The following is a 26410-nucleotide window of genomic DNA, read 5'->3' on the forward strand; positions in this document are numbered from 1 at the left end:
AGTCGCAAAAGGTGGCTCTACAAAGTATTGACTTTAGGGGGGTGAATAGTTATGCAAATGTACTTTTTCTGTTATTTTGTCCTATTTGTTGTTTGCTTCACAATAAAAAAAAAAATCTTCAAAGTTGTGGGCATGCACTGTAAATTAAATTATGCAAATCTTCAAACAATCCATGTTAATTCCAGGTTGTGAGGCAACAAAACACGAAAAATGCCAAGAGGGGTGATTACTTTTGCAAGGAAGTGTAATATGCAGAAAATCATTGCCCAAGCCACACAAGTTGTCTTTTTTTTTTTGGATTCTTTTTTTTTTGCAGAAAAATAAAACTTACAAACAGTAGCAACAGACTGACAATGACAGTAAACGGACATTCCAATGCTACAACCCCAGCAGGCAGTATAGCATAAGGACCTTAAATCTCCAGTGTTTAAAATTCCAAAAATAGACAAAATATATACAGTTGTTATTGCAAGAATTACAAATCCACCATAGCCAGATCAAAAGAGTACCAAACCAATAGGAAGAGGCCCAAAGAGAACTTTATTGCATATTCACCTCAGAAAGTTGACCCAACTAAGAGACCCAATAAACCAACTAATAGTCTCTACGAGCAAGGTAGTACCTATCCAGCTGGCATCATACGGTACAGGATATTAATCACACAAGTGCCTTTTTGACCTCCAAATTGGCTGTTTAAAATCACAAATGCAGTAATATAGAGGCTGGATAAAATGTTTTGTGCCGCGTAACACTTTTGGTAGTAACATTGCACATTTTGTATGTAGATGTACATATCGGACAAAAACAACTGACAGGACAGAGGGATTTGGTCTCAAAAGAGGCACAAGGGACAGTTGGGAGCTATCTATTTAGTTAGAGAATTGGAAGCATACAGAGCTGCTGTGACCAGTAGAAGGAAATTAGTAGTTTTGAATTGCTTTGGTAGATTGAGTGTAATGTTTGATTGTTTTAGCTTATAGCACGTCTCATTATCGTTATTGATTGCATTATCATATTGAATAAACACATCCTTTCTACATTTTATATCATCTTTCTGCTTATAGTGGGTTGTGGAGACAGTTGAATAACTAAGATCATTTTTACAGGTCATTTTTTTCAATTTGTATTGCAGATATTTGGTTTCCTGGTATGCATGGGGATTATTTTAGCTGTTGGGAATTCTATTTGGGAGCACCATGTGGGCAGCCGTTTCAGAGTCTACTTATATTGGGATGAGGTGGTTAATAGCGCTGTTTTCTCAGGATTCCTCACATTCTGGTCTTACATCATCATACTGAATACTGTAGTGCCCATTTCGCTTTATGTAAGGTAAGCCAAAGAGCAAATTCCTGTGAAATGCTTATTTTGTGTAATGATTACACTTATACATGGAGAGCCAAGAATTCAGTTCTATAGAAATCTGAGTTTTGCAATGAGCTACAGTCATCTGTTGCCAATTGTTGTGGGTCATGTGTAGGTTGCCTGTGTCTGGTTTAAATGATCAAATCATTAAGTCCAGAAGAAAACAGGAATTAACAAAGGGGGAACTCAAAGTTCAGATTGTCATGTCATACTGTGACTGCATTTGTTTTAATTTTAAGCCATATTGTCAATTTTTTTGTTGTAACTTTTAGTTCTCTCAGCTGTAATTTTGTATCTTTCCTCACCAGTAGTGAAATCAGCACGCCACAGTAAAGTTAACTTTGTTTTCCTTTCCTAATAATGATCATTTTCATTGAATTGTGTCCACAATTTTGTTTCCCTCTTGCTTCATTCAACAGTTGACAGGTAAGCAGTGGGGGCAGCATTGTCACTCCTGCACCTGAGCACCCAGGCTTGGCGTACCTCATATAATAGTCACTGTAGTATTGTCCCTTTGTCACCCTGCAGCTCACCCATATCTTTTCAGTTCTTGTTGCCCTCATTATCATGTGCACATTTTCCCAAAATACCTTTTATATAGTCTAGTGCTATAGATCTCTTAAAAGCTGTTTTGTAAATATGTTTGTATGTACATAATGTCTTTTTGAAACGTTTGCCTACCCCATTTACATTATTTCTTAGTTAAAAGAAGTTAAGCGAGCACATTTCAACATAATGGGTCATTAAAAAAAATATATTATGTGCATATATAATCACCACAACCCTAACTTTGTCTATTTAGTAGATGAAAAATACATCCCTCTAGAGCAGTGGTCATTAACCACTAAGGCTGGCCATACATTATGCAATTTTCTTCTATAGATTTCCTTTAGCCCTTGTACACACGGTCGGAGATTCCGACGGAATGTGTCCTATCGGACCGTTTTGTCTGATATTCCGACTGTGTGTGGTCTCTATCGGACTGTTTCCGTCGGAATATCTGACGGACCTACTTTTCCAACTTGCCGGTAAAATTTTCTGACAAAATGCTCCGATCGGACATACTCCGATCATGTGTAGCCTACTCCGATGGACAAAGTGCCACGCATGCTCAGATCAAATTCCTAGACCAAAGCTATTGGCTACTAGCCTGAATGTAGTCCCGTCGTAACGAAATAACGTCATCACGTTATGTACAATCGGATTTTCCGACAGCTTTGTCCGACCGTGTGTATGCAACAGTTTCGGACAAAATCCAACGGATTTGGTTGTCAGAATGTCTGACCGTGTGTACAAGCCCATATAATATGAGGTCAAATCTAAACACTTTCAATTTGTATGCAATCAGGAAAGGAAATTGAATAAGAAATTTGTATGGTGTATGGCCAGCTTAACTGGCAAGGTTTGCAAGATAACTGAAATACATCACAGGTGATATAATTTGCTGCTCAGTGATTGCAGTATTCTAGTCTGCATCTCCCCAAGGTAATACATAAAACCTGTCCTGTTAGTGGGCCCTGAGGACAGGGTTGAGGACCACTGCTCTAGAGTATCGCAAAACATTTTATGTTGAAGTCAGTTGAATGGGATCAGTATTTTTAGATGCAATTTCTTTTAATGCATTTCACGTATAAGTGATTATGGGGAATGATGTCATAATAGAAATAAGAGAGCTGTCATTGTTGAAACACCTTTACACCAGAGCTGTTATAATTTCTTAACTATCAGAAGTGACTTTGTTGCTTTAGATAGCTTTTAAAACCAATCAACAGGAAAGTACTTACCTTTAGTACTGTTGCCCAAGAAATCTTCTGCTGATGTCCTAAGGGAAAGTGTCAACCAACCAGGTCCCCACAGCTTTCACTGATTGCACCCTCTGACCCACTGTAATCATTAATGGGCAGACATCAGAGGAAGGTACCAGTGACAGCAGTGGGGGACACAGTTGATTAAACCCCTGACAAGTATCACTTTCCCTTTAGATCCATTGGATCAGTATTCAGTGGCACTTGCTATGTATGTCGTCTCTTCTTTTACAGGTATGGTTTGCCTTTTAGGGTTTTTTTCCTATAGAAACTAGGTTGCTTTGAGTGAGTCAGTGACCAGAAACAAACATACAGTCAGTAAAGTTTATTTAGGTCAGTGCTTAGTATGTAATGAAGGTAGAATTAAAAACAAATTAGTGTGGCTGATTCCGATTCTCAGTCCTCACAGATTCCTTTAAATACAAAGGAAATAAATATATATATTTTTATTTTTTTTAGGAATCCGTTTATATTTTATTAGATCTATTCCTCCTGCCTTCTCTGAAATCCTGGTTTCCCATCCAGCAAGTGACACTAAAAACTTTTCTGCTAAATCACATTGTACGGCTTGTTTCATACAGGTTTCAGTTTGTATAAGCCCCTATACACACGGTCGGAGATTTTGACAACCAAATCCGTCTGATTTTGTCTGTCGGATCTTGTCCGAAACTGTTGCATACACACGGTCGGACTAAGTTGTCGAAAAATCTGATCATTCAGAACGTGATGACGTAATTTCGTTACGATGGGACTACGTTCAGGCTAGTAGCCAATAGCTTTGATGTAGAAATTTGATGTGAGCATGCGTGGCACTTGGTCCGATCAAAATTCTCTACACATGATCGGAGTATGTCCGATCGAACCAGTTGGTCGGAAAATATTTCCAACAAGTTGGAAAATTGGGTCCGACAGATATTCCGACAGAATCAGTCCGATGTATACCACACACAGTCGGATTATCCGACAACACGGTCCGATGGGACACATTCCACAATAGGATGTTAATTGCCTCTTCAAATAAGCTGCTAGCAGGCTGTGAAAAAGTTAAAGGTGGACTCTGGCCAAAAATCCTATGGTTCACTCCGCCATCCGCTCTGACTATTTTTTTTCCTTTGCATTTCTAAGACCCATTTATGCTTGAATTAATTCAGGTTCCAAAGTCACAGTCTTACAATTATTATAGCTACAAATTGGGAGGATATTTTTGGCAGTGCTCACATCCCATCCTGATTATGCTGTTTATCTGCTTGACATAAAAAATATTTTTTGGGGAATCTAAAATTCCAAAAAAGCCCAGCGCTCAAAAAAGTAATCTGCTTGTATCACAATGTGAAAAATGACAATTCAAACATCAAATAAACAAAGTAAAACGTATTTGTTACTTATTTAGATACAATTATTTTCTTCACGCTATTACTTTAACTATGTAAACAAACGGTCCCTATTTCAGTGTCCAACAGTGGCTTATAAACAGTGTCCAAATGAATATGTATCGATTCCCCCACACCATAGTGTATTAACCAGTGTCCAGATATTCTCTATATAAAAGTTAAAAAAAATGTAATCGCGTACTGTTTTGTTGCAACCAAAGAAACCTTTATGCATCTGATTGCCTAAATAATGCACCACACTAATTACAAGATCTTGACGAGGTGGTACTTGACACCTAGTCGCTTACACGCTATTTTCCCGGATGCGTCGGCATATTGCTGGCGATGTCCCGAGGAAAGGGGAACGATGTTGCACATGTTTTGGACTTATCCTCAGTTGACAACATTCTGGACTGAGGTGCGTACTATCTCCCAGAAATTCACAGACTTTCAGATACTAAATGACCCGGCCTTCTTCCTACTCCATGTATTCACCTTGCCTTCGAAACGCTATAAAAAGTCCATACTGCGTCACCTGACTAACGCAGCTAAATCCTGTATCCCGATATTATGGAAGCAGCAGCATCCTCCGACTGTGGTGATGTGGTTGAGGAAGGTGGAGGAGATAAATGAAATGGAGGACTTGTTACTGACAGCGCAAAACAGACAAGAAGCATATAGGAAGACCTGGTCCCTGTGGAACATGTTTATACTCTCGGAGGAGGGCAAATCCCTTCTTAAGATCTGAGCGAACATAACCTGACGTGATATAGGAAATGCATTCTGATTATGATACGATGGTACTGGTATTCCCTGGAGCACTCGCCATTCCCCTCATTTACCTGCCCCCCCCCCCTTACTTGCTTACTACTTAATTTTCTATCTTTCTTCCTTCCCTCTTTCGGTGACAGCCTCCCGCTAAGGCCAGAGACGACCTCTCTGGTTTTTCTATACATGCAAACTGACTCGTGAAGGCTCAGGGCTGACGATACTATTCGACTCTTCTGGGTTATTTGGGCCTACGGGATGAAACTATGAGATGGTAACTGGGCACATCTCCGGTAAACCCTTCCGGACTTGTACGGAATGTATCAAATGTCTAAATGTTTTAGTAGTCAACAGAATATGTGGTTCGGGGGCTCCGACCTCTACTGTCTCACTAATGTTATGAGTTTGTAGGGCTTCTTGCCCAAGCCTTGAAAAATTTAATAAAAGTTTATATTTGAAAAAAAATAAAAATAATGCACCACATTCACCAGATCTAAAGGCCTGAGGCTTCGTGTACCCCGGATGTTTTTACAGACTCTCCTGAATGATTTAACTTGACAGTTTGCGTTTAGAAGTATTTTTGTTTTTCAAATAGCCAAAAATGAGAAACGTCTGTAAACGAAACACGGCTAAACGTGAGTTACCGCGTTTACACACATTTACAAGCTGTTACAGGCATTTGGAGTTTTAAATAATAATAATAAATTTTATTTATAATGCACTTTCCATCAAAAGACCTCAAAGTGCTACATAATTACAATAAAAACAAACAAACCGCTTAATTTACAAAACATTTGCTAAAAAGAAAAGTCTTCAACCCCTTTTTAAAATTTTCAGTAGACTGAGAAACCCTCAGACTATCAGGCAAAGCATTCCACAGACGTGGGGCAGCAGCACAAAAAGCCCTATCTCCCATGGTTTTCAACCTAGTTTTTGGAACCTCTAAACAATGCAAATTAGTTGAGCGAAGGGAACGCGGTAGATTTTGCAATCTAAGAAGTTCCTTAAGATAAGGTGGAGCTTGTCCATGTATGCATTGATGCACAAGAAGAGAGACCTTATACTCAATCCTTGTAGAGACCGGCAGCCAATGAAGAGATTTTAAAATTGGAGTGATATGCTCATGCTTCCGCACTCTCATTAGGATCCTCGCTGCAGAGTTTTGAACGTATTGCAACCTCTGCATGCTCTTTCTCGGAATCCCAATGAGAAGTGCGTTGCAATAATCCAGCCTGGAGGAGACAAAGGCATGAATCAATCTTTCAGCATCGGAAAAAGAAAGGATAGGACGAAGTTTAGAGATATTACGAAGGTGGTAGAAAGAAGTCTTGCATACTTGATTTATATGAGCTTCAAAAGTGAGTTGGGAATCCATTTTTACACCAAGATTAGTGACAACAGACGAAACTGGAATTTTAGAGCCTGAAAAGGCAATACTTGTTATCAGCGATGATTTAATCTGGTGAGATGTTCCAATCATAATAAACTCAGTTTTGGAGCTATTTAGTTGCAAGAAATGTTGTTCCATCCACTCCTTTATCTCCTCCAGACAGGCGGTAAGGACTGATAGGGGTGACTGCACTGAAGGAGTTTCAGCTGCAGCTTTTACATAAAGCTGTGTATCATCAGCATAACAATGGAAAGAAATATTATAACGATTTATAATATGGCCCAAGGGAGTAAGATATAGAATAAATAAAATCGGGCCAAGCACTGACCCTTGGGGAACTCCGCAGGTAACCATATGCGGTTTAGATTTAAAATGACCCAATGTAGTTTGTTCAATCCTATCTGTAAGATATGACTCGAACCAACTGAAGGCTAAATTTTTTAGTCCAACATTATCACGAAGACTATCTAAAAGAATGCCATGATCGACAGTGTCGAACGCAGCTGACAAATCCAACATAATAAGTAAAGACGGAAAATGCCTCTGAATGCCTCTGAATGTCTGTCCTGAATGCATTTTTTTGCCTTCCAAAAAATGCTTCTAAATTCAACTGCTTAGAAACAACTATAAACGACCCCGTGTACATGTACTGATAACATAACATAGAGGAGAGTTCACCAGCAGAAAAAAACGCCAGGCTCTCCAGGCTCAGTCCTCTGCTCCACTGGACTCATTTATCTCTACTCTCCTGCTCCATCCCCTCTGGGCATCCAAATGGAAGAAGTGTTTCACCAAAAAGAGAAGACGCTCCACATGATGTAGTATATGCAAACAAGGTTTATTTTTAAAAAAAGGTTACATATATACTCACATTCATCACAGTAATTTGTGCGTCACAAGAAAGAATCGAACAAAGCTAGGAGAATCACATGTAGTGCTGCTGCACACCTCACTAATGTAAAGACTAGCTGCTTGCTGTGGCTCTGTGAGTATCTGTGCAGCCAGTTCACCTTCCAGTCTCCTACTTCCATACCAGACTGTTGCTTCACCCCGACAGGAAGGAAGTGAGAGAAATTCTATCCAATAAATATCTGACAGGAGCTCTAAACCTTCTCTAACCCTGCTCTTAGTCCAACCCTTGCACAGTTGCAAGTTTATATAATTTTCTAATAAACTACATATGCATTTTTTGTCTGGACAAGAGCCACTCTTTTGCTCCATGCACACAGTCGGACATTCTGACCACAAAATCCGCCGTTTTTTTTTAGACGGATTTTGGCCGAAACTTGTGTTGCATACACACGGTCACACAAAGTTGTCAGAAAGTTGTCAGGACTATAAATGGGCCAAGAGCCAATAGCTTTTATCTTAGTTTATTCTGAGCATGCGTGGCACTTTGTCCGTCAGAATTTTCTACACACGATTGGAATTTATGCGATCGGATTTTGTTGTCGGAAAATTTTAGATCCTGCTCTCAAACTTTGTGCGTCGGGAAATCCGATGGAAAAAGTCCAATGGAGCCCACACACGGTCGGTGTGTATGGGGCATTAGACTTTCTGTAGAGTAATATGCTAGGATGGATCTGCTCCTTTGGATGCTTATCTGTATACAAATGTTATGATATATGACACATGTATTTTTGGGTAAAATATTTTTTATACTTCCTAAATGCATTTGTTAAAAGCATGGTTCTACATGACAGTTCGTTGATCATTTCCTTTCATTAAAAGAACTGGGAACCTGTTTTATTTGATAGTGTCCAAGGTGCTTTTGAATTGACTTGGCACTTTAGTCTGGCCAACATACATATGAGTTTCAGTCTAATTGTCAGGATCAAGATCTGAACCCATGACCTCTGCTGCATCCAACAGTAGCTGTCCTCGCTGTGCCACCAGGAATGCTGGACAGCTTCCTTCCTAATACCTTAGACAACCTTGTTTGTGTCTTGTTTCTTTTGAACCCGGAACGCTTTGCTTCTCTCATGAGCTTTCTATGTAATCTATGCCTTTGCACTTCTGTTTGCCAGATTATTATGTTCTCTCTAGCTGATACCTTGCTCCTTTGCAGCCATCTGTGTCTTTACCACTTCTTCTTAACAACATTGGCTTGTTCCTTGGCTATGCTTCTGCTCGATCCCAACCAAAACTGTTTGTTATACACCTTAACTTGTTCCTCGACTATGCTTCTGCCTGATCCCAGCCTGCAAGCAGGACCTGTTACCCATGAGTACTGCTCTTCTGGTACTCCGATTTGAGGTTGACCACCATGAGACTGCAGCTAATTATGTCACCAAATTTCCCTGTCATCCTAGCCATTGCTTGGCTATACATTTTATGACCTGAGGAGACTTGAGACATTCATACCCCCAGATTAACAGGAGAATTTCTCCAGAGATTTCCTCTCAAACCTGGCTCTAATATGTCCATACTTCTATGTCTAGAAGTAGGGGAGTATTGTCGGGGATATGAACCCGCAACATCTGCTGCATTTAGCAGTAGCTCTTATTGCTGTGCCACCCGAAGTGCTGGAGAGCTCCCTGCCTAGTTCCTGGAAAACATTGTCTTGTTTCCCTTGAACCCTTTGCTTCTCACATGAAATTCCTATTTAAGCCATGCCTTTGCACTTCCAATTTGTCAGATTATTGTGCACTTTATAGCTCTTTTGCATACCTGCAGTTGTCCCTATCTTCGCTACTAATTGTTACCGACCTTGGCTTGTTCCACGACTACTCTTCTGCTAGATCCCAACCTGCAACCATTCATTACTGACCGTTGGCTTGTTCCTCGACTACACTTCAACTTGATCCCAACCTGCAACCACTTGTTACCAACCTTTGGCTTGTTTACCGACTACGCTTCTGCTTGATCCATGCCTGCTATATCTGCTACTGGACCCCAGGTTGTTCCCCTCCTGGCTGTTAGATGATACTAACATACAGCAAAACCCATCTCCACCATCAGGAGCTCTGATGAGCTCCTGATGGTGGAGATGTTAGTGTTTGGACTCCGCACCTCAGTTGAGCCTGTGTCATCCACTAGGATGACCTGCTTGTGTACTTATCTAGCTGGTCGGTGAGTGTCTCTCTACTGCTATAAAAATGCATTAAAGTGGTTTGGAATTATGGTGCGGCTAAATGAGTTAACATGTTTTGGACATTAGAAACAAGAGCTAGATGTGCATATTTTTTTGCAATCATTCTGTCAGTTTCCCCAGCAAGAGCCTCATTTCTTAGAATGCACATCATTTGTACCATCTTATAAACACAGACCTCTTTTGTGATTAAAATATATTTTTACTATGCCAAGTCAAATGTTTTCATGGCAAACAATACAATATCAACCTAAATTTATGAGTGCTTTATTGCAATGTCTTCAATGTAGAGTCTTCCTGAGCTATTATTTTTAATTTGTTAGTGGTCTTATACAACTTTTTTAATATCTCGTTCTTCAAATTGGAGCCTCCACGCACTTTCCCAAGACAAGTCACTATCGTTCTCTTATTTTTGCCTTTAATTATCTATGTTTTAGTCAGATTTTGCAGCTAATTGGCTGGATTATGTTACACAAGCAGTATCTCCAAAACACAATTACAATTTGGCAGACTTGCGTAATGCTGACAGGCAAGAATTCTATTTTCAAAAATTTTGAAATAAGTTTACATTTCTGTGTTATGCAAATCAGGGTGTGAGATGGACCTTTTATTGAGACAAGGAATTTCAAAATTAAAAAAAAAAGTGATAAATGTGCTCCTTTTTACCACTAGCTCTTTGCGTGCTCCCATTTCCAGCAGGCCACCCCTGTAAGAATTTATGTGGTGTGGTATAAATGCTGTTATATCCAATTGCAGTAGTCTATACTTGGAGCTGTTAACCTTGATGTCATCCCACACCTTCCCTAAAGTGAATGGGGAAAGATGCAGTATACCTTAGCAATGCATGCATATTTCCCAATGTCTTGCCTTTTTAAAATTATGCAAATACAGAAAAATAATTGTATTCCTATTTTATGATTTTGATTCAGGTGTCATCCACATACCTGAAACAATAGCCAGATGACATTGTTACATAGGTTTAAAAAAAAACATGTCTTTCAGGTTCATCTAGAGAACAACATTATAAGAAAGGCAAAACCCTGAGGGTACATTCACACCAGCTGTTGCATTAGAACACAATGGCTGCTATACGGGGGGATGACAGCAGCGTCAGTGTGCTGATTGGGCGCATCGTACTTTTTTTAAAAACAAACTTTTTTGAAATGTCTCGCAGTGACATTTCATTAAGTTCTATTGGCCACCGTGTGGTGTGAGACAATGGATTGCCTTGCGCTGTGCAGGGAAAAAAAGGACGTCTTTCTGTGCTTTTTCTCCTCACACATCACCGCAACGCAGTGGTGTGAACTAGTTTGAACACAAGACATTTTGCCTTGTCTTACAAGGGGACTGTGCCTGGAATAGGTGCAGTCTAACTGCGCCTGGTGTGAATAAACCGCCATAAAGTGTGATCCAGTTTGCTATAAGTGTGTTCTTTTTTATTCATAGCCATTTATATATATTTATACAATTCCAAATACACATTTCTTTGAAAAAAAAGTAATTAAATATATTTCACTAGTCGCGTAACTGTACGTCATTTTGAGGAAGTGGTTGTACCCGGGTGAAGAAGCCTGCAGCTGCAGGCTTCACCCCGATACAGTTTTTTTAGAGCTGGCAATCGGCTTCCTGATAACAACCAATGCGGCTCAGCAGCCACTCGGCCGTTATCACAAGGAGCGTGAGGGGACGTCCCAGCGCTCCGCTCGGATCTCCTGTCCCACTGGGAGACCCACTGGACCAGTCGGTACGTCCGCCGGCTGGCGAGTCCTGAACAAACCTGGAATTGGCTTTGATCGAGTCTCCAATGTAGTAACCCGGTTTACTCGGCTACTGATTATAAAAAATCCCTAGTATTCCAAAACGCTGTTTTTGGCATTTTGAATACTTTTAACTGCAAAGGAGGAATTTGGAACATTTACCGTATTTATCGGCGTATAACACGCACCCCAAGTTTAGGAGGGAATTTAAAGAAAAAAACGTTTAGGAAGCAAGTTTAAGGAAAAAAACTTGCATTTAAATGCCCATCAATGCAGCCTTATCAGTGTCATTTGCAGCCTTGCATTGCAGCCTTGTCAGTCATTTGCAGCCTTGTCAGTCATTTGCAGCCTTGCATTGCTGCCTTGCATAGCTGCCTTGCATTGCTGCCTTGCATTGCTGCCTTGCATTGCAGCCTTGCATTGCAGCCTTCCATTGCAGCCTTCCATTGCAGCCTTCCACTGCAGCCTTGCATTGTAGCCTTGTCAGTCGATTGCAGCCTTGTCAGTCGATTGCAGCCTTGTCAGTCGATTGCAGCCTTGTCAGTCGATTGCAGCCTTGTCAGTCGATTGCAGCCTTGTCAGTCGATTGCAGCCTTGTCAGTCGATTCCAACCTTGTCAGTCGTTTGCAGGCTTGTCAGTGTCATTTTAAAAATAGCGCCACCGAGATACAGAGCGGATGTCCTGTGTATCTCGGCGGCGCTCGTTCTCAGCGGCTCCGGTATTTTCGGCCGTTCTCGGCTATTTTCGGCCCTTCTTGCCTATTTTCGGCCGCACTCGGCGGCTTTCAGCTTTCCGAAAGCTGCCGAGAACGGCTGAATGCGGCCAAAAATAGCCGCGAGTGGGCGAAAATAGCCGAGAATGGCCGAATATACCAGAGAAAATACCTGAAAGCCGCCGAGAGCGGCACAGAAGGTTAGGAAATGAGGGGGGTCGGCGTACAACACGCACCCCAGATTTTCCCCTGATTTTAGGGGGAAAAAAGTGCGTATTATAGGCCGATAAATACGGTACTTTTCACCATCTATAACTGTCACAAGGGATGTTTACATTTCATTTTTTAAAGATACAGAGTGAACAATTTTTTTTAAAGCGCTCCCATTTCCGCATGCTCACGCACCAAAGAAAACGCATACGTAAGTCGCGCCCACAAATGTAAATGGCATGTGAGATATCGCCGTGATCGCCAGAGCAAGAGCAATAATGCTAATAAAATACCTCCTCTGTAATTCTAAACTGGTAACCGTTAAAATTTTTTAAAGTGTTGCCTATGGAGATTTTTAAATACCATAGTTTGTCGCTATTCCACGAGTGTGCGCAATTTTAAACCATAACATGTTAGGTATCTATTTACTCAGTGTAACTTCTTCTTTCACAATATACAAATAAATTGGGCTAACTTTACTTTAGTTTTTTTTAGTTTTAGTTTTTTCTTTCATTCGGTGAAGTGTATTTTTTCCCAAAAAATTGCATTTGAAAGACCGTTTGAAAGACTGCTGCACAAATACCATGTGACATAAAATATTGCAACGACTGCCATTTTATTCTCCAGTGTCTTTGCTAAAAAAAATATATATATATATATATATATATATATATATATATATATATATATATATATATATATATATATATATATATATATATATAATATATAAATTGTTTGGGGGTTCTAAGTAATTTTCTAGCAAAAAATTATGATATTAAAGAGGAGCTGCACAAAAAAAGAAAATATTAAAAGCCAGCAGCTACTAATATTGCAGCTGCTGACTTTTAATAATATCACACTTACCTGTCCCAGGTTCCAGCGATGTCGGCGGCAGATGACGAGCGATCGCTCGTCTCGCTGCAGCCACCGCCGCCATCCTCTGTCAGGGAATCGGGAAGTGAAGCAAGAGGGCTTCACTGCCCGGTTCCCTACTGCGCATGCGCGAGTCGCGCTGCGCTGGTTCCCCGCTGTGTCTCTGGGAACTGTGTGTTTCCCAGAACACAACGGGGGGGCAGAGCCATGCGGCGGTGAGCGGAGCCATGCGGCGGTCTGGCCGGAAGTGGGTGCAGTTACCTGGATTATCCAGGTAACTGCACCCCCCTCCCCCCCGAAAGGTGCCGATTGTGGCACCGGAGGGGGGGAGGGATAATACTAGCGGAACTTCCCCTTTAGGGTGAAGAACCGCTTTAACTTGTAAACTACAAGTGTCAGAAATAGGCTTGGTCCAAAAGTGGTTAAAGCATAGATCACTGTTGCAGGCAAAATTGGAAAATACCCACTATATTTGAGTATTCTCATTCACATACTTTAGTATAACTTTAAAAAAAAAATATGTTTATATATTCCTTGCTCTTTTCTGAAAACTCAGAAAATTACTGTTATGCAGAGGGGGCTGGAAAGTAAATACCGTATTTAGCATGATTAACCCTTTCTGTACTGTGCTGGCAGATCATATTATCAGTTGTAAACTAAAGTTGGACACTGTCTCTCCTAACAAAGAGCTAAAGACCTAAAAGCTGGACCTCTGCATTCTATGTTAATGCGGAAAAACTCCATCTATCAGTGGCAAATTGAGTTTCCTCTATCTTCAAATTGTTGTTTGAGTAGCTTGTATTCTGTCCAAGACCTGCTCCAAGCACACACCTAGAAAAGCAATAAATATTTTTTTTAATTATTTTTAGTTATGCTGCGTGAATGGAAATGCATAACAAGCATGTAGTTAAAGCAAACTTGTTATGTAGGGTTATCCAAAACTTGACTACAAAAGTGGAAAGACACTTTATAACCTGAAAATTCATAAAAATGCTGCTAATACATTATATACTACTGTGCAAAAGTTTTAGGCAGGTGTGCAAAAATGCTGTAAGTTAAGAATGCTTTCAGAAATAGAATTTTTTTTCCATTAATTTAAATATGGAAAGTAAATGAACAAAAAAGAAATCCAAATCAAACCAATATTTTATGTGGCCTACCTTTGCCATCAAAATAGCAAAAGTTTCCTCTAGGAACACTTGCATACAGTTTTTGAAGGAACATTGTTCTAAACATCTTGGAGAACTAACTACAGATCTTTTGTGGATGTAGGCTTCCTCAGATCATTCTGTCTCTTCTTGTAATCCCAGACAGACTTGAGGATTAGATCAGGGCTCTGTGGGGTCCAAATCATCACTTCTAGGACTCTTTGTTCTTCTTTACACTGAAGATAGTTCTTAATGACATTGGCTGTATCTTTGGGGTTATTGTCCTGCTGCAGAATAAATTCGGGGCAAATCACACGCCTCCCTGATGGTATGGCATGATGGATAAGTATCTGCGTATATTTCTCAGTATTGAGGACACCATTGATCCCGACCAAATCCTCAACTCCTTTTTCACAAATGCAGCCCCAAACTTGTATGAAACCTTCACTGTTGCCTGCAGACACTAATTATTTTACCGCTCTCCAGCCTTTCGGCAAAATAAAAATGCCTACAGCTAAATATTTCAACATTTGACCCCAGTTCATACGTTTTTCTGCATATTTGAGTCACTTGGCCTTGTTTCCAAATCAGAGGTATGGCTTTTTTTTTAGCTGCAATACTTACACGAAGACCACTTCTGGTCAGACTTCTCCAGAGAGTATATGGGTGTACCTGGGTCTCACCAGTTCTGTATGATGTGGATGGGACATAAGCATGATGCGTCTTTCTTCTGCTGCATTGTTTACTTGACCAACCAGTGTATCTATGGTCCTCAACATTGCCTGTTTCTTTGTGCTTCTTCAAATAAGCTTGAACAGCACATCTTGAAACCCCAGTCTGCTTTGAAATCTTTTCCTAGGGGAGACCTTGGTGATGCAGTATAACTATCTTTCGTATTGTTGCTGCACTCAGTCAGTCAGCCATGGTATATGACGTGTGACATGAAACTGTTTTCTACAACCTTACCTTAGTAGCAAAGTTTGACTGCCTCACCCTTCACATGAGTAGCTTAGGCAGAGCTCTGTCCAATGTTCCTCCTCGCCAATTAGGTGCTGATGGACATCCATTGGCACCCACTGATTGGCTTGTGCTGTGTCTAATCGCAGCACAGCCAGCAAGCCAGCGACATGTACATGCACCCCCTACTCGAAAGAGCTGGATCACGTACTAGGTACATGATTCGGTACAGGAGAGCTACTCTGCCAGCTTACTCATACGTGAGGCGGTCAAGTGAATAATTACCTAATCCTCTTCTCCTCCCTGCAGTTATACTGGTTCCCGCAGCTTCTGCACCCTCGCACTCTAGTGGTCTGGGGTGCTGACGTCATCAAGACCAGAGAAGAGTCTGTAACCCTGCTCTTGACTTAATGACACTGAGGGACATTCCACTGCCAGTTTGTGAGGGGAGCGCCGCCTGCCCCAAGACTATTAACCCTTGCAGTGCGGGCCCAGCCCCACTAAAAAGGATCATGTTTTAATCTTTATTATTGGGCTTTAACCACTAGCTGACCAGCTGCCGCCATTATACTGTGGCAGGTTGGCTCATTCACTCAAATTGCCGTAGCTGTACGTTGACCCTTTAAAAAGCTATGGCAGGCGTGCACACGCCACGGCAGGGGACCCGATGCTCGAGGCTGGCAGGCGCAATGTCCGCCGGCCACGAATGATTGCGGGCACGAGAGTCAGAAAGAGTAAACGCACAAATCCCTGTTCTGACAGGAGAGAAGAGACAGATCGTCTGTTCCTACTAAGTAGGAAGTAGGAACAGCGATATGTCGCCTCCTCCAGTCAGTCCCACCCCCCCCCCACAGTTAGAAACACACACGGGGGAACACATTTAACCCCTTGATTGCCCCCTAGTGTTAACCCTTTCCCTACCAGTGACATTTACACAGTAATCAGTGCATTTTTATAGCACCGATCGCTGTATAAATGTGTCAGTGTCCGATCTGACCAGCTAAAAATCGCCGCCATTACTACGACAAAAAAAATAAAACAATAAAAATGCCATAAATCTATTCCCTATTTTGTAGATGCTATTACTTTATATATATATATATAAGGTTATTGCGATTTAAAAAAAAAAAAATTACCAAAAATATGTAGAAGAATATATATTGGTTTAAACTGATGAATAAATACATTTTTTTACATTTTATTGGGGGATATTTATTACAGCAAAAAGTATAAAATATTGTTTTTTTTTTTTTCAAAATTGTCGCTCTTTTTTTGTTTATAGCACAAAAATTAAGAACCACAGAGATGATCAAATACCAGCAAAAGAAACCTCTATTAGTGGGGAAAAAAAGAACGTCAATTTTGTTTTTGTACAATGTAGCACGAACGCGCAATTGTCAGGTCATTAAGGGGGAAAATCCTTACGGGGCTTAAGTGGTTAATGTACCAATTTCAATGCATGATTACAAATAAAAGGAACATTCAATGCATTGTATAGAAAAGTCCATAATACAAAAAATTCCACAGAAAAGAAGGTAAAAAGTTGAATAGTGTTGTGTTATACACTGTAGTATGATATGGTAGCTTCTGGGCTCAAAAGGCACCATGTGACAATTGTTCAGGTACTGGATATTAGACCGTGGCATCCATAACATAAATCTGTCACCTGGTGACAATGGAATTGATGTGTAAACGTAATTTTTGGACCAGCTGCCTACTTCCTCAGGAGTAATCAGGAGTTAAGTCATTTATATTATATAATACAACAACCAATACACAATATTATATAATCTTAGAAAACTAATAAAAAAAAACTGTACATCCATAATCCAGGAAGTTGTAAGAATCTAAATTACCTAAAATATTATCACCTTTAGTGCACACATGAAAGGAAACATTTTCAGTGTGGTACATGGGGTTGCAGGGATTCTTAAAATTCTGCCCTGCAGCCATGCCTACCACATTGTGGATGTAAAATAATATAATATACACTGTTTCCTTGATTGTAAATATATTGTATTTGTGTTGGTAAGCAAGGGGTAGGGAACCTTTTGAACACAGTGTGCCGAAAAATGTTTTCAAAGAAATTTAGCGGACCGATTTTATAACAAAAATATGTCAACTTCACAATGTCGATCACAAAAAGAATTTTTTATAAAGTAAATGCTGTAAACTACTTTAGTAGTGGGAAATTAACATCCTGCACTCTCACGCCTCAGATGAGCCCCAATTCATGCCCCTTCATACCTTAGATCACTGCCCCCCCCCCTGCAAATCTGTTTCGCCACTGTAACCCCCTACACATCTGCCCCACCACTGCACATCTGCCCCACCATTGTACCCCACTGCACATCTGCCCCACCACTGCACATCTGCCCCACCATTGTACCCCACTGCACATCTGCCCCATCACTGTAACCCCCTGCAAATCTGCCCCATCACTGTAACCCCCTGCACATCTGCCCCACCACTGTACCCCCCTGCACATCTGTCCCACCACTGTAATCCCCTTCACATCTGCTCCACCATTGTACCCTCTGCTTATTTGCCCCACCACTGTAACCCCCTGCTCATCTGCCCCACCACTCTAACCCCCTGCACATCTGTCCCACCACTGTAACCCCCTGCACATCTGTCCCACCACTGTAACCCCCTGAACATCTTCTCCACCACTGTAACCCCCTGCGCATCTGCTCCACCACTGTAACCCCCCCTGCTCATCTGTACCACCCTGCTCATCTGCCCAACCACTGTAACCCCCTGCGCATCTGCTCCACCACTGTAACCCCCCCTGCTCATCTGTACCACCCTGCTCATCTGCCCAACCACTGTAACCCCCTGCCCCACCAATGTTCCCCCTTTCTCATCTGCCCCACCACTGTACCTCCATGCACATCTGCTCCACCACTGAACCATCCTCTCTTCTGTCCTAACACTGAACTTATCTGCTAATTTGCCCCACCACTGTAACCCCCTTTCTCATCTTCCCATCTTCCTCTTGCACATCTGTCCCAGCTCTTTTCCCCCTGCTCTTCTGCCCTACCACTGTAACCCCCTGCTCATGTGTTCCACCGATGTACCGCCTTTCTCCTCTGCACCCCTCTGCACATCTGCCCCACCTCTGTACCCCCTACTCATCTGTCCCACCACTGCAACCTCTTGCTCATCTGCCCCATCACTGTGTCCCCCTGATTTTCTGTCCCACCGCTGAACGCCCTTCCCCATCCCTCCCACCACTGTACCTCCTGCACATCTGCCCCACTACTGTACCCCCTTGTTCTTCTGCCCCACCACTGTAACCCCTCTGCTCATCTGCCCCACCACTGTAACCCCTCTGCTCATCTGCCCCACCACTGTAACCCCTCTGCTCATCTGCCCCACCACTGTAACCCCCTCTGCTCATCTGCCCCATCAATGTACCCCTTTTCTCATCTGCCCCACCACTGTACCTCCCTGCACATCTGCCCGACTGCCATATCCCCATGCTCTTCTGTCTCACTAGTGAATCACCTTTTCATCTGTCCTAACACTGAACCTATCTGCTGCACCACTGTAACCCGCTTTCTCATCTGCCCCACCAATGTACCTCCTGCACATCTGCCTCACCTCTGTACCCCCTTGCTCTTCTGCCCCACCTCTGTTCCCCCTGCTCTCCTGCCCCACCACTGTAATTCCTTGCTCATCTGCCCCACCAATACACCTCCTTTCACATCTGCCCCACTGCTCAATGCCCCTGCTTTTCTGCCCCAACACTGAACCCCCTCTGCTCATCTGGCCCAACACTGACCCCCCCCCCCCGCACATCTGCCCCACTGCTGAACCCCCTTCTCATCTCTGATATGTGTGAAATGCAGAGTGGTGAAAGGAAGCAGAGATGAGACACATCTACCTGTCCTGGCACACTCATCCTGCTGATCCACCTCTCGCATGAGGCCCACATGCCCATTGCGCTGAATACTGGCTTTGGCTTAAAGGGACACAGAGTGCAGGGGTTTAGTAGTAAGTGATGCAAAGGTTCAGGAATAATTTCAACAAAGTTCCCAGAAATAATTGCACAAACTGTCACCTGATTGGAGTTTTCTCAATCACAGTGAAATCCTTTCTTTCTGAGATTGGTAGTGGCAACCAAGCAAGTCATCTTCCTCCAGATGGTGGACAGGGTTAACAGGACTGTGATTGGGTTTATCAGTGGCCAATGACAATCCTCCTCTTCCTGAAAACTTGGACCGCCCTCCCTTACAGAATTGCACCCAATCTCTTCCCCAACACAAAAACTGACAATCGGAGAACCAAACAATGTTTCCCATCTTTTACAATGTGTGGGGGCACAGTGCCTCACCCTCAGTGCAGGTGCAGCGTGGGGAATTCTGGGATTGGAATGCATTAGTGTCTCACTGACACTTCCTTGCACTTCTCTGCTGATGGCAAGGGAGTCAAGTGCTGGCAAAAGAGGCTTTGCATGCCGCATGCGGCACCTGTGCTAGGGGTTGCCTACCCCTGGTATGTGGTATTTATTGTATTATTTAAGATTACTTACCTACTGACTACTCCTGAAGAAGTGGACTGTTAGTCCAAGAAAAGTAGTTTGCTCGTCTGTTGTCATGTGACACACTTATATTGTAAATGTTAAAATCTGTTGTAGCACTGACCCCCGAAGGAGCTGCTGGTTTTGATTGGGCCTGTACTCTACCTAGAAACCCCACTTACTTGGCTCAATCCCCTTGGCACAGCTGTGGTGCAATGTAATACAGTACAATATAAAACAATGCAAAGTACCTGTATTGTACCCTCAGGATCCACTGGCTCCACCTGGTGGGGAAAAACAATACGCCACACAACTGGATACATAACCAGAAATATTGTTCACTGTAGAATATTTAGACAGGTGGTTACAGTAATTGTGCTGTCATCCCAACATAGGACGGCAGCACAATATATTTCCATATAACAGAATATAACATATGTAAATATATTTATATGAACCTGGGAGCTCCCCCTGCTTTAAAGTCTATTAGTGAGTCCTCACTTAAAGTACCTCAATCCAGGGTCTTCTTTTCTTCGCTAGCTCAAGTCACTCCTTTGTATTTGTAATCCAAAGTTCATGGAGGATTAGGCTGAAATGCTCCTGATGTAACTTCAGTAACTTATCTACATACGCTGAGGCGCCAAAGTAAATAGGCCCCAAGTCTGCTCAATGTCAATGGCTCTGCTATGCCTCCGTGGAACTGCAGATTCCAGTGAGGCCTGTATGTGAGTCTAACTGCGTACAAAGATTAACAAACGGTGGGCCGTAAACCGCTCACTAACTGGATCAGAGTTCCACGTGATCACTTTGGTCCGGTGACTGTAGCTTGTCTTTCCGTCAGCTGGGCCAGATGCTATGTATCGCTCCGCTGAATCAATCCAGTTCTCCGATTCTCCGCTGAGTGTCTTTGGACCTCCTCAATCTGGCTGCCGTCTCTCAGGCTCCGTCGGGTCACCGCACAAGAATAAACAGGCTGATCACTCCGTGATAGCTGTCAGCCGCTGTCTCTCGGGACACCCCATCCACAGATCCGCACAGGCAGGTAACGTGGTCCCAAGAGACCTAAAATGGCCGCTATTGTCCCTTATATCCCCTACCCAGCATGCACTGTGTAAGAGAGTGTTCATGGGTAGGTCACACAGACTCCTGGGTAACGAGGTCAACCTCCAGAATCCAAAACACACAGGCACTTCCTGTACAAGTCTTTAGTTTGTTCTGAGGTAATCATAAAACAGGTGCGTTACCCATATTTGGCCACTAGATGGCCCTAGTACGAAACCACAGTAATGTCCATATACCTCACATTAAAGCATGCATAATCACATCAATAAACAAGGATCTCAGCGCTACACTGTTATCCAGTATTTGAACACATATCAATGTTAAAGTGGTTGTAAACCCTTACAAACCACTTTGACCTACAGGTAAGCCTAGATTAAGGCTTACCTGTAGGTCCAAGAAATATCTCCTAAACCTATATGGTTTAGGAGATATTTACAAAAAGACCGCCACAGCTGTCTAAGGCGCATGCGCCGTAGACAGCAGCACACAACTCATGTCTGCTCCCGTGCGCATGCGCGGGAGTGACATCATCGCGCCTCTGGCAAATCACAGCGCCGGAGCAGCGAGACCCGAAAGTCACTCTGGGATACATGGCAGCTGCGAACATGAAGACGGAGGACCGCTTCAGGGGCTTCATTCTCAGGTAAGTTATTCATAATGAGCTAGTATGCTACGCATACTAGCTCATTATGCCTTTGCCTTGCAGGTTGCATTTTATTTTATTTATTAAGTGCCTTTACTTCCTCTTTAAAGTGGAAGTCCATGCAAAAACTAAAATCCCGGCATCTATATCCACCAACATTCTAACACTAACCTATCTAGCCCTGTAAAGAAAAACACATACCTTTTCTGCAGGCGATCTCCAGCGATGGAAGCTCTGCAGAGCACACGACCGACAACGGCTGTGAAGTAAATGGGAAGTGACGTTGCCCAAAAAGTTACTATGGGGCTTCCATTGAAGGACGTGTCCTCTGCACCCAACCACACAGCGAAGCCGCGGCTGACAGCTCAGAGTGGGATCAGATCTTCCACCGCTGGAGGTTGGGTCGGATCGCCTGCAGGAAAAGGTATGTATACTGAGTTTTTCTTTACAGGGCTAAAGAGTTTAGTGTTAGAATGTTGGTGGCTATAGATGCAGGGATTTTAGTTTTTGCATGGACTTCCACTTTAAGAGTTCTTTCATAGCATACTGCACATTCAAGATGCATGTTCAATGATGTGCATTTAATAAGCTTTTTCTGCACATTGTGTTGCATGAAGTTGCCTTTTTATGCATGTAGAGTTCATATGCAGCACTAGGGTATAGATGAGTTGAAACTCAGATAGAAAAGTGGTAAATGGAAAGGCAGGAAACTCGCACCAACTTCAGTGTGTGAAGCTATACACCATACTACCGTGCTTATATCAAATCTCTTTACCAGAGAGTCGATCATAAAGTGCTTCACTTAGATCACAAACCTCTACGATATTCAGCAAGCAATCTAAATCTCCTTAGCTGAGGGGCTCCAATGACATTCATTGTGAAATGAAAGGTCCGAAGGGTAAAAATACTAAAAACAATGTATTTTTTATATCTTTACTTTCAGTTGTGTTGTATTTAAACGCATTACTTTGCGTTGCATTAAATTGCAGACAGGTTGCATTTTAATACATCATACTGCCACACAGATGCACATAGCATTGTGGTGTGAACATGACACATTAAGGTTGATTTACTATCAGAGGCGGCTCTCTAATTAGGCAAATAATGCGGTCGCCTTAGGCCTCCCCCACATGGGGCCTCGCGGCCGCCTAATTTGCCCATACCGCAACCTCGATGATTCGCGGTGAATCAGAGTCCCGCAATGCCAGCGGATGGTGCGGGGTGTCTCCATTCCTGTACGCCGCGAGCTCCACTGTGCATTGCAGCCGGCATCTCTCCCCAGCTGTTTGACACACACAGGGCACTGTGGAGGGAACTGAACGCACTGCGCAATTCCCATGTGACCTGAGTGCAGTGCAATTTCAGCCCATTCATGTCTGCAGTCTTTGACCATCTCTTGCAGTGGCAGCCCGTCCATTAGCCCGGGTTCACACTGATGTGATGCGGGAACCGGTGCGATTACTGCGCCGGTTCCCGCATCGCATCTCTCCCGCAGGCAGCTCACACTGGTGTCAATACATTGTTAATGGCATTCTGATATATGGGGGGAACTCTGTGCTGGATGGGTTATGTTACCCTGACCTTCATGTAAATGGAGAAATGTGCGTGTAATATATATAATATATATATATATATATATATATATATATATATATGTAATATATATATTTGATTAAAGAAGAATTGGTTAGAGAAAATTCTATAAAAACTGTTAATTCATAGTTCATAGAATTTAAAACTCTTAATATATGCAATTTATACAGTTCATTTTTATCGCTTTAATTATTTTTCCAGTTATGGATGTGAATGGGGCCTCATGTCTCAGATTTGCCTAAGGCCTCACAAAGCCAAGAGCCACCTCTGTTTACTATAATTGGAGAGTGCAACATTTGCTGCAGCTCTGCATAGAAACCAATCGCCTTCCAGTTTTTTGTGAAAGAATTGAACAAGCTGAAGTTAGAAGCTGATTGGCTACTATGCTCAGCTGCACCAAATATTGGAATCTAAAAGTTTAGTAAGAGTGCTTTCACACTGCTGGCGCCTGGGCGTCATCATGGCCAAAAAAGGGTTAAAACCCCCTGCACATCTGGCAGTGCTGCACATTGATTTCAGTGGGCAGGGGCACTATAGGAGTGGTGTATTCACTGCTCCTATAGCACTGCAAAGAAGCTGCTTCCAGGACTTATTGTGAAGCCCTGCCAGCACAGTGACCCCGTGTGCATGCTCTTTGGGCTTTCACACTGGGATTGCAGCTGAGGCTTTTTTCAGGCGCTTTACAGGTGCTATTTTTAGCGCTAAAGCGCCTCCAGTGTGAAAGGGATCTTAAACTCCATTGAAAAATATTTTTTTCTTTGTGCCTTTGCAGTGACCCGTGTTGATCTGGTGCAGAACAGCACAGGTCCCTGTGAACAAGCCCATGTTGTCGTTTGGTACCTTTTTAAAGTGGGAGGATTTTGTACTACAGTATGTAACACAGCACTATACTGTACAAATGCTTTTTTTAACTACTTTTCAGTGCAGTTGTTGTATTGTGGATTTTAACAGATTTTTTATAATTAAATTGGATTTCAACTTTTAGTTGATGTTATGCATTACAATTGTTATCTTTAACAGTCCATTCTCTCTCTTTTGCTGACATAATATCAATGTTTTCACCTAAGATTGGCAAAATTGTCTATCACCCAGCATTCTCGCATTTTCACACAGAACTGGAAACTCTATTGCCCTGTACACACGGTCGGACTTTCCACCAGAAAATATGCGATTGGACTGTGTTGTCGGAAATTCCGATCGAGTGTGGGCTCCATCAGACTTTTTCCATCTGAATTTCCGACATACAAAGTTTGAGATCTGGATCTAAAATTTTCCGATAACAAAATCTGATCGTTTAAATTCCGATCGTGTGTAGACAATTTCGACGCACAAAGTGCCCACGCATGCTCAGAATTAATTACGAGATGAAAGATCGGATTTTCCGACAACTTTGTGCGACTGTCTGTATGCAAGACAGGTTTGGGCCAAAATCCTTCGGAAAAATCCGATGGATTTTGTCATCGGAATGTTTGACCGTGTGTACAGGCCATTAGAATTGTGGGTGAAAATATTGACATGTTAATCTTGGTAGTTTAAATGGTAATGCTACTTCATGGGAAGAAAAAAAGCAAATAAAAAAAATATATATAAATATAGCATATACAATTGTGACTCAAGTCATATTGTAATTGAATGTTATCAAAAATTTAATTTCCTTTTCAATCTGCACCTCTGTAATTTTCTGTAAAATGCAATGCAGTATGGCACCCTGGAGGCGTTCTGTAAAACTGCACACAATGCCCCCCAGAAATGAAATTTCCTGCTTGTGTGATTGGTTTACTGATTTTTCCGGAAGGTGGCACAAATTCAGATTTTGTGCATCCCATATCTAAAGGGATGCACAAAGGGATGCATAAAGGGATGCAGACCTGGCCATTTTCCCATGTCTAAAGGGATGCATAAAGGAATGCAGACCTGGCCTTATTCCTCATTAGAACCCTGCAAGTGCAGTAGCTGATTGTTCATTTTAAAATCACTCCCATACAGATTCACTTGGTACATGGACACAAACAAACAGCTATTTCTTCAAAAAAAGCTGGGAATCTGGAACAATTTGTTAAAATTATCCCTGCAATGTACATAGATCACCCAGGAGTGAAAGTTTTTTTTTTTTCTCAAGTTACTCTTCAAAGATTCTCTCCTCTTCTTGGCTTTCAAAGTTGTCAGACTTTGTTCCGTTTCAAAAATAAAATCTTGCATTTTATCATCCCTTTTGTTTTGTTTTTTGTTTTTTTGGACACAAGTCACAGACCACAAATGTCAAACTATTTTATAAGCAGGAGCTTCTGGTTTCTGCACACCATTTCAGAAGCTTAGATTTGGAATTTGGAATGACTGTAATACAAGAGCTCTGTAAATGCCTCATGTTCTTGAATATGAGTCATGTTTAGTTTGAAAGTGCTCATTTGAGGTTGTTTTTCTGAGATATTGCAGAATTCACCTTACTTTTTGTTTTTGCAGTGTGGTATATTCAAGATATCAAAAACATCTTGCACATTATTTTATTTATTAAAGTGATTGTAAACTTTATTTTTTTTTGTAAATAAAAAACAAACCTGGTCCCCAGTCTAATTTCAGCTTCCTGTTGGGCTCGGAGGATTGGGCCGACATATGGCCATTCATTAAGACTTCCATGGTAAACATACTAGAATTAGTGCTCACTAGATGGTGATTTCCAAAATACTCCTAATGTATCCCTCACAATGCTTTTGGGGTTGCGCAAATGCGGGAACCCACTTGCATGTCTGGTGGTCTTGACCTGTTGTGGTGGCCCTCTGGACTGAGGGGTTTCATATGCTATCTATGCTTGATGTAGTAACCCTAACAACTGACCCTACTACATCCCTACTGAATAAGCGCCCATCTGACTTATTGCCAAGGCATGGAAAAAACACAATCTGTGTTTACTTGAGACAAAACACAAAAAGGATAATGTCATTTATGATCCACAACACAATGAAGGCCACGTTGCTTGACCGAATCCCTAAACATCTGAAAATCTGGCAGCCATGGGTGGACAACTATTTACTGTGGGACTTTGGCCAGTTATTAGTGGAACCTTGATTAAGACCCGTACAGGTACTCACTGGTACTCCTAGCTAACAGCTGGTTTGCTGCCACAACAATTGGATACCCTGGTT

General features: G+C 42.0%; 1 protein-coding gene across 2 annotated transcripts in view; it reads left to right on the top strand.

Moving 5' to 3' along the window:
- The window catches only part of ATP8B4 (ATPase phospholipid transporting 8B4 (putative)), a 531442-nt gene that overhangs the window by 388114 nt on the left and 116918 nt on the right, over window positions 1-26410 (top strand). For both annotated transcript variants that reach the window (XM_077470822.1, XM_077470823.1), the window contains exon 13: window positions 1133-1329. In XM_077470822.1, the coding sequence (XP_077326948.1) occupies window positions 1133-1329 (197 nt within the window). The remainder of the gene's footprint in view (window positions 1-1132; window positions 1330-26410) is intronic.

Source organism: Lithobates pipiens, unplaced genomic scaffold, assembly GCF_037356315.1.
Source record: "Lithobates pipiens isolate NorthernLeopardFrog02 unplaced genomic scaffold, aLitPip1_a1.2 Scaffold_8, whole genome shotgun sequence".
Classification (NCBI taxonomy): Eukaryota; Metazoa; Chordata; class Amphibia; order Anura; family Ranidae; genus Lithobates; species Lithobates pipiens.